The sequence below is a fragment of the Cyprinodon variegatus genome, unplaced genomic scaffold (assembly GCF_000732505.1).
Source record: "Cyprinodon variegatus isolate N-32 unplaced genomic scaffold, C_variegatus-1.0 Scaffold972, whole genome shotgun sequence".
Lineage (NCBI taxonomy): Eukaryota > Metazoa > Chordata > Actinopteri > Cyprinodontiformes > Cyprinodontidae > Cyprinodon > Cyprinodon variegatus.
Window position 1 is genome coordinate 189,539 of NW_015151425.1, and position 10,065 is coordinate 199,603.

Here is a 10,065-nt window from a genome sequence, read left to right on the forward strand (position 1 = left end):
GATAGATAGATAGATAGATAGATAGATAGATAGATAGATAGATAGATAGATAGATAGATAATTTTTCACAGTCCCAATGTCAATCTACATAATAACATCCATTTATCTATACACCATGTTAGGTGGCAGGGTTTGGTTATTTGCCACAGGGGCTAAGCTAATGTGCCATCTTGCCTTTTTATTTTATGAGTTCCTACTATTGTGGTGGGATGATGGTGCCTGCCTGGCATGTTTGGGGCTCTCCTGCTTGGAGGTGAGTGGTTCTGCTGCCAGGAAATTTGAGCAGGCAATGGGCCACTATGGGGGCCTTGTCCTTCATTTAGTCTTCACACTTGGAGGTGAAGGCACGGTGGTGCTTGAAGTGTTTGGTTCCCCACATCTCACCCTTTACCGCTATAGTTTCTCTCAGCTTCTCCGAAAATTGACCTCTCTGTGGTGCATATGGCTGCTCTTTAGGGGTGCTTTATGTCTCTCTGCCAGGGGGCAACTGCAACCTTTACGGACCCTGATCCACCTCTTACTTGCAGCTCTTGGTTGCTGAGTGTTTCAGGCTTTCTATTGCTCACGTTACACTCAAAGTTATGCAACTTCAGGTGACAAACTCTAATAATTACTAGAGTTAGTTGATGCCCATATAAACATTCCTCTTAAGTGCATGAAAAGGGAATTTAGGCTTTCAAATTCAGAGTTTCAAACATCAAAAGTATATAAGAAAGCAGTCCAAAAGGTCTGGAGTTTTACCACGCTGCCCTTAAGTCTGCTCCAAACATTATTTATTCCACCTTTCTGCTTATCAGTAAATAAAAATAAAAAAAACCTTGTAATAAACTGAGTTATAGATTTCTGTGTTTTTCTTTTTTCAGGTTGACTATAAATGCTGAGTGCCAGTTGCAACTACACAACTTCCCAATGGATGAACACTCGTGCCCGCTCATCTTCTCCAGCTGTGAGTATTCAGCTAATACCTTTTCTACATTTTTTTTTTACAGCTGCAAGGTTACTGCACTGTTGTACTATGGCTTTATAAAGGTATTGAAACAGGCAGTGTTGGGCATGATGCTTAGAGCTGTGGTTAGTGAAGCTATAAGTTATTCTACATTAAATGAATCTTCACTACAGTGAAGCTACCCACAAGAAAAATGTAGCAAGCCAAGCTACAATAAAATGACAAAATTAACTTAACTACATCAAAGCTTCTTTTAACATCCAACTTACTTCATTCTAAGTCATTGATATGTGGTGATCAAAGAAACTATGACAAACAGATCAGTTCAGTTAAATTATTTATTAAACTCAAAAAAACTAATACATTCAAATATAACTTTACAATTCAGGTATAAATGAACACTTCATTCTGAGATATTTGGATAATCACACATCTTACAACCACAACAGTGTTGTGTTGTAAGATGTGTCTCAGACTAATATAGCAGCTGTCAGTGAATTAGTTATTGTAGACCAGTCTTAACTATTAATTCAATCATCAACTGACCTCATTGCTTTTTGTTTTGATTCATTTTAAGTGGCTAAAGTAACTGTCAGGGTGTGGTTGAGGTTGAGGACCCAGATGCAGCGGCAGAGAGGCTGAGGTGATTTCTTGTAGATTTAATCAAAGGAAACAGTTTAACAAAGACAGGAATCCAAAAATCAACTAATAATCTAGAACAAACCAGAACTATGGAGACATCTGGGGAAACCAAACAGGAGGAGCCAGGGAGAGACGAGGTAGGCAGACAACAGCATGGGGGGACAGCAATGATAAGGAACCAACAAGGAGTGACAGCAGAGGCAGAGAATATATAGCTGACTGAGACAAAGGCAGGGCTAATGAGCAGATGAGGAGCAGGTGTGAGAGGAGACAATGAGGCAACCAAGGCGAAAGGAACACACACACACACACACGAGGGCAACAGAAAAACATGAGAACTAACATAAATCTAGAAATTACAGCAAAACAGGAATTAAACCAATAAAACTAGGAAACATGGAGCAAAGTTAAGCACAACAGAAACAAGACCATGACAGTAACCAGTTTATTTCTATTTTTTTGGATTATGCAGTCTCTATGGAGCTGTGTTAGTAGAATATATCTTGCCCTATTTTTATTACTGCCTTCTACACAAATATTATTTATCTATATAAATTGACCACAGTTTTGTTTTGTATTAAAAAAAAACACTGAACAAACTACGGCTGTACACACTCACTCACTCACACACTCACTCACTCACTCACTCACTCACTCACTCACTCACTCACTCACTCACTCATGTTTTTGGCTCGTGCTATGTTAGATGATAATAATAATAATAATGAATTTTATTTATAACGCACTTTACATTTGACTTCAAATCTCAAAGTGCTACATTAAAAAAGGGAAAATTAAAACAAGTTTAAAAGACCATAACATTAAAAACAGAGTAAAAAAATCAATACATTAAAAGGCATACGTAGCCTATTAAAAAATCTAAAATCAACAATTGTAGGCATTTCTAAAAAGAAAAGTTTTTAGTCCTTTCTTAAAACAGTCCACCGTCTGTGGGGCCCTAAGGTGGTCTGGGAGGCTTCGAAGGCCCTATCGCCCATTGTTTTTAGCCGTGTCCTGGGTGGGGCCAGACGGTGCTGTTGGCCTGACTGGGTCCGGGAAGAGGTGTGTGGTGTGAGCAGTTCAGTGAGATACGTGGGGGCCGCTCCGTGCACACAGTGATGGGTGTGCAGAAGAATCTTGTACTCTATACGGGCGTGAATGGGCAGCCAGTGTAAAGTGTGAAGGATGGGAGTGATGTGCTGGTGTTTCCTCACCCTCATCAGGACCCTGGCAGCGCTGTTCAGTACTTACTGGAGCTTCTGAAGGCTCCTGCCAGAGATCCCGACGAGGAGAGCGTTGCAGTAATCCAGCCTGGAGGAGACGAAGGCGTGGACGAGCTTCTCTGCAGCAGGGAGGGATAGGGAGGGGCGGAGTTTAGAAATATTACGGAGGTGAAAGAAGGACGTTTTGCAGATGGAGGTGACATGATTGTCAAAGGAGAGGTGGGGGTCAAGCTTGACCCCAAGGCTTGTAACAGAGGGAGACAGGGGAATGGTATGACCACAGAATGAAACAGAGGTGAGAGGAAAGGAACGAAGTTGATGAGGAGTACCAGTTTGGATGGCCTCTGTTTTTGAGGCATTAAGCTGCAGGAAGTTTTGACTCATCCATGCCTTTATATCCTTCAGGCAGGAGCTAAGGCGGGTGAGGTTTGCTGGCTGAGTTGTGTTTACTTGGGCAAATGCCCGAATGCAGCTGCATGTGTTCTTAAATTTATGTTGGACGTCTTGGACCTGAGGACGGTTGTGCCTCTGCCTCCTGCCCCTCCATTGCTTCCAGCTGATCTGGTACCTAAACCAGTCTAAACCAGCTGCATTAGATCATCCTCCTGGGCATATTTTTGCACAAAGTCTAGAGCGGAAAAACCAGGATGATACTGTAGGTACAGAAAGTTAAAAGGCTGGTATACTCCTGTGATGTCTGCATCAGGAATATACACAGGACAGATGTGTTTAAGGTCTAGAAATGCCTGGAGACAGAAAGCTCCTGTGGACCTTACCATGGTACTCAGCCAACAAAAGGAGTTTCACTACTTAAAAGCTTTTTAATTTAGAAAACAACAACGTTATGACCACGCTACTGAGAAATCTAGTTAAGGTAGTAACGGCCCTACATGTAATTGCACTATGTGTAATAATGACACACACCTGTGGCCAGACTGCCAATGGCAGCAATCTAGATATTCTTGATATACTTTGGTATTAATTTTACCATTCCAATTTTTAAAATGAGTTTTATTGTATATATAAAGGATTTAACAAAAGTAGAATGTTTTATGTCTACAAATACTGAATCAGTTTTATGGAATTATGGAGTCTCTTCACAAGCAGATGCTTTCCCCACCTGGAAAAAAAAAGGATTGATGACTGTGCTGCCAGGCACCATGGCGATTTCTATACCATGCTCAGAGAGCATCGTGTTCATTTGTCAGAAACTGCATTGAAGCTGTTTCATTTGTTTGGAAGACTTTGTGAATGAAGATAGAACATCTATTTATCTAGAAAGGTAAGGGAATGTATGGTTACGTAACACAGCTGGTGGAATAATAATACAATAAATAGCTGTAATCTTAACAAACGAAATGAATAAAACTGTCAGATTTTGGGTTTGACTTTTGAAGAAAATAGACAACCCTTGTTTTTTTTAGCCTATTTAATTATTACAACAAAGAAAATAATCTAAACAAGCAGCAGTTTTATACAAGAAATTTCAGCTCTTTCTGGCAATCTTCCTTTTCTCAATATTTTATCATTTAATTCCAGAATAACAATACTTTCATTATTTTTAGGGAAAGGCCTTGATTTCCTTAATTGTATGAGATCATTGACCTCTGCAAAGGTCTGAAAATCATCCCGTCAATGCTCCAAACATTGATCTACATTTAAAAGTGGTTTTTCAGAAGTTTTAATGTACCACTGGTGCTGATTAATGTCTTTCAGTAAGCTAAGATTAAAATACTGGAGGTATCTTGGGATCTTATGACAGCTGATAGTGTCAGTTATAAAAAATAAAATAAAAAATCAGGCAGAAAAATGCAATCAGTGCTCACCTTATTAGTACTTGTTGATACAACTTTGCTGGTGCTCTTATTTGTCCAGAAGAAGTCAGATTGTAGCGTGCATCTGCAAAAACACAATTTTGTTTGCAGCATGGTGTGGAACTTAGTGATTTTTGAATCAGAAAGTCGAGGTTTATTTTCAGTAGGTCTGTTTCAAGTCACCCCACATCAAAGCAATCAGTTTTGGGATTGGACACAGACCCGAATTTTCCATGTACAGTAGTATTTTTTCTCCAGCTCTTAGTGGATTTATGTTTTGAACCACTATCATGTTGCAGGGATGAAATTTCAGCTTTTAATGATTATAACAATGTTTTCTTTTTTTTTTTTTTTCACTTAATTTTTATTTGAATTTTTGCAACATACACAGACATATACATCCAAGCTCACATTCAGGCTGCTGCTCTATACGGTATACTTAAAAAAGAACAAAACTTTGAAAGTATATACAACGAGTTAAGCTTACAAGTAGAGTAAGTCACATGGTTAAACATTAGTAACTTACAAACATAAATGTAGTTAGTAATTAAATAAGCAGCACCAATGGAAATAACAAAATTAAATCGAAAATAATAAGTAAAGATAAAAAAGTATAGTAGAAATAGAATAAAATGAAGAAAAAGAAATATATATATATATGAATAAATAATAACTTTGGTTTTAAATGTTATATAACCAGTATTTCTCAAAAGGTTTGAAATTGGTAAAATATCTGAATTCAAGTAAGTCAGAAAAACTTGTATGAAGTGTTCTATAGTTTTAAAACCCTGTTTTTTGGGATGTTTCTGTCATTTTTTTGTCCGTCTCAGAATCTTTCTGTAAAGCAGGCATCCCCAAACTCGGTCCTCAAGGGCCCCTGTCCTGCAGGTTTTAGAGGTTTCTCTGCTTTAGCACATCTGATTATGATGATTGCAGTAGAGCAAAAGCCTGTTAATCAACTATCAATTAAAATCAGCTGTGCTGGAGCAGAGAAACATCTAAAACCTGCAGGACAGCGGCCCTCGAGGACCGAGTTTGGGGATGCCTGCTGTAAAGTATTGAGTTAGTTATTTTTTGCTCTGTTGCTTAAAAGGAACTTTTTGAAGGCTATCAGTTCATCAATAGCTCCTGCAACAATGGTGCTTTAAGTATTGAAAAAGCAGGTTGAAAATCTTGAGGTGGGATAATGTAACATCTTCTGTGGCACTATAGTAACATCAAAGTCACTCAGTGAGCTTGCACCCTGTGTACCCTATTATAGCTTTAAACCTGCTTGCTGGACAGCCTTGTCTGAGGAACCATCCTGCTGTGATCCATTATACACATTTCCTTACCAAAGAACAGTCCACGGGTTTCCATGGTAATGTCTCTATTGGAGAAAGTCTGATTTTATTCATTGTCAGAGCCATCATAACTATCGGGTTCTAGGAACAATTAAACACCAAGCCGAGGTCACAGAAATAGAGGTTAATCTTTTTTTAAGTTTGGTTTGTTAAACTAACTATATTTTGAAAATTGCTTTCATTTGTGATTTATAAACTACAGTGGGATTGAACCTCAACTTATTCTTTAATAACAAAGGTTTAACATGCCATGCATGTGTGGTTTTGACCGTCATCTTGGGGATGGAACTTGTTTTGAGAGGGTTTTGACTCTTTTTAGATCAGTAGACATCAGTAGCTTTGTTTCATGAATTCTTGTCGATCAGTTCATGATTTGAGGTTGTTCAGCCTGTTTCTTGCTGTCAGATTTTATTTCAGTAATATTTGATTTAATTGGTGGTTTAGTTGTTGAAATGACCATAATTCCAGTTAATTTTACGAGTAACTGGGTCATCGGCAATGGATGAACACTCATGCCCGCTCATCTTCTCCAGCTGTGAGTATTCAGTTAATACCTTTTCTAAATTTTTTTACAGCTGCAAGGTTACTGCACTGTTGTACTATGGCTTTATAAAGGCATTGAAACAGGCAGTGTTGGGCACGATGCTTAGAGCTGTGGTTAGTGAAGCTACAAGTTATTCTACATTAAATGAAGCTTCACTACAGTGAAGCAGAAATCATAAGGTCGGGAGAAAATCCAACATTTTTGGTTTTCAGTCGGCTGTCGTGGGCAAATAACTCAGTGGGCAAAGAAGGATTCTTCTCCTTCTCAGATGAAAAAACAAAAGCATGGCGGGGTGCAAGAGAAATTGAGTTCTTTATGTTAAATTGAGAGACCGTAGTAGCCACGTTTGCTGCCAAGGCAGCGCGTTTCACTCTAGTGAGCTTCATATTCCTCTTTTACTCATTTGGCTTCCGGACAGACAAGTCCAAGTAGCGCCATCTCACTGAGGAGTCTGACGTGGTTTTAGACGTACAGTCTGAGCAGGTAGATCGCATCAGAGCATCGGGTCGCACAGTGTGAGAACATACATTGGGAGCTGTGTACTCACACTGTACGAGGGTTTCGTCGTACAGTGTGAGCTGTAGCTGCTTGCAACGATTGAAAAAATCGCACAGTGTATGCCCGGCTTTAGTTGCTTAGGATCTGTGTTAGTTATCGGCATGAGAGGATCATTACGAATGCTGTACTAATCCTGGTTGAATTTTTCTTTAAAAAGTGAAAATGAAACAAAACAAAACAACCTTGCAATAATTTTTCATTTAAGAATCACAGTAGGACCCAGTTATTAAGTAGAATAGGACACAAACCTGATAGAGAAAATACAAGAAAAAATAAGCTTAAATAACCTGATAGTATGACAGTAAAAGCAATTTTGAAATAAACTTCAGCATTCAGGTAGCTTTTCACATCTCAACTTTGTTAGATTTTCCCAATTCTTTTAGCAAAGGTTCAGATTGTGAGAACATTGCAGTGCTGTTCAGTTGACTCCACAGTTTTTTGGTCAGATTACTTTCTGGACTTATTTCTTGGCCATCCTTAAAGTTTATTTTTCAACTAGCAAAGCTGTTTTTGTTGGTTTAGTTGGACTTTTTCAGAATGAAAGATGAACACATGACTGAACTCAGCTCATAATTTCAAAGACCCTACTTCTTAATGCAGATATATGAAGAATACAGCAGATAGTGAACACATAGCGGACACATGTAAAACACAACCAGTATTTACCAGAAATGCCTGATCATCCCTCAGGGGTGCTCTTAAAACGTTTGCAACTTTTCTGAGCAGTTTCTATCATATTTTGTAGAATTATTTTGGATCTAGATAATGTCCCCGTTGTCATATTATCTTTATTGGGCTTTGGTATAACATTTGACTTATTCTTTTAAGATGTGAGCTCATATTGAACCTCTGTAACCTCTCCATAAGCTATCATGTGGACTAAAGGGTTGTACTTTTCTAAGATGAACTGTGTCGGATTAATCAGATGAATTTAACTGATGAAAGTTAAATCTTGAAGTATTCATGTGCAATTTTTTGCAACCAGGTCGTTGGACTTACTGTATTCATATTTCTTCATCCTAAAATTTACTTTTTGTGTTATTGTGTATGCATGTATGTGCATGCATACACCCTGGATTTGCATTACTACTAAAAAGGGATTGTAGATAATTTATCCAACAGTTGATTTAAACAGGGGGTCATACACCTTTGAGTACTAGAGTACAATTTGGTCTTTGCTCCATGTTTGAACTAGTTTAAGAACCAATACTGTAACAGTATGCCAAATCTATTTAAAGGGACTTTTATTCAATAAGAAAAAGCAAATGTAAAGTTTGGTCTACCTTTTACTGTACCCTCTAGAAGGCTGTGTAGTCTCAAACTATGTTGTGGATCTTTGCATAAATTGATCAATATGCAAATGAGCTGCTGAATGTTTAAGCACAGAATGTATTTTTTTTTTTTTTTTTTTTTTTAAACAAAAGAAAAAAAAAAAAAAAAAAGCACAGAATGTAGAAATTAGATAATTTTTCATCCTCATTTTTCATAACTATCTACGTATTGTGTTTGATTAAATGAAATGGATAGTATTAACTGTGAATTGATTATCTTCTTCATGAATTATGATAGATAAGGGTAATGTTTTTTCTAACTATTCATGTTGCTGTAAATTGAAACGTGATTCTAATATATTACTTTCCAGCAGGATCATAATTAAGTTACTGTTTCTACTAGAGAATAATGTTCCTGCTGAAGGCAGGAGAAGTGTTTGGCAAGCAAGCGGGGAAATCATTAACCCGTCATTAACCTGACAGGATCAATTGTAAAAACACTCACAGGCTCAGTTTGCGTTGTATGGAGGTTAGGCCCAACATCAAGACTGATTCGCTGTGTTATTGAGCCAAAGCTTTCATTTAATCTACTTTTCCTCTCCCTCGCTCTTCATTCCAGGCTGGTTTTTCATTGGGCATCCTCCAGCTCAAGACAAATGTAGCTCTGAGTGGCCCTGGTTCTCTCTGCATGGAGTATCAGTCATTAAGATGTGCCATGTAGTGCCAAAGGTCACAAACACACATGCTCTCGTTTATTTCCAGACGGATACTCACAAGATGAAATGATATACAAGTGGAGAAAGAACTCTGTGGAGGCGGCTGACCAGAAATCCTGGCGTCTGTACCAGTTTGATTTCACGGGCCTGAGAAACACCACAGACATAATAAAGACGACAGCAGGTAAAGTCGGACAGTTCCTCACTTTCAACCTTAAAAGGCTTTTCTAATCAATGTTGACATGCATAAGATTGTATCTGCTAACTGCCAGTTCTTCATTTTATTTCATTGGAATGAACAGATCCTTTGAAGTTTAAAGAATTATTAGTATGCTGTATAAATCTATGTAAACTAACCTCTAAACCAAAAACATGAAGTTGAAAATTTTGTAGAAGAAATATCAGACCAAATGAGGTACCAGGATGACTTAAATACAGAAATTCAATGCTATTCAATTCAGTTTATTTCTATAGCGCCAATTCACAACACATGTCATCTCAAGGCACTTTACAGTTCACCAGCTCATACCGTCAAATTGATTCAAAGTTTTCTATCTAAGGAAAACCAGTTGATTGCATTGACTCATTGATTTGAATGCAATCCCTCACACTAAGCATGCTTGTAGCGACAGTGGAGAGGAAAAACTCTCTTTTAACAGGAAGAAACCTCCAGCAGAACCAGGCTCAGTTTGACCAGCCATCTGCCGAGGCAGACTGGGGTTCAAGGAGACAGAAACAGAGACACAAAAAGCAACTTTAAAAGGAGGCCCTGTTCAGGAAACACACAGCCATGCAGATGAGCTAGGAGCCAGCTGCCATGTCAGAGGATGAAGAGAGCACATCCAGCCAGTCACGGTCAGAGAAACAGGACCACACTGGAAAACAGGCATCTATAAACAAGGGTGTTGATGGAAGCAGCACAGCTGATATTTCTCTCCAGGATGGCATCACAGCTAAACAGGAACAGACGAGGCAAGGCTACTCTGAGGAAAAGCAGAGAGAGCAGAA

The 10,065-nt window shown here is 38.4% G+C and overlaps 1 protein-coding gene across 1 annotated transcript in view; it reads left to right on the top strand.

Annotated features, from left to right (window-relative positions):
- Positions 1–10,065, top strand: part of gabrg3 (gamma-aminobutyric acid (GABA) A receptor, gamma 3) — an 80,755-nt gene that overhangs the window by 56,732 nt on the left and 13,958 nt on the right. Inside the window, exons 5-6 of the mRNA XM_015398919.1 lie at positions 864–946; positions 9,104–9,241. Of these exons, the coding sequence (XP_015254405.1) occupies positions 864–946; positions 9,104–9,241 (221 nt within the window). The remainder of the gene's footprint in view (positions 1–863; positions 947–9,103; positions 9,242–10,065) is intronic.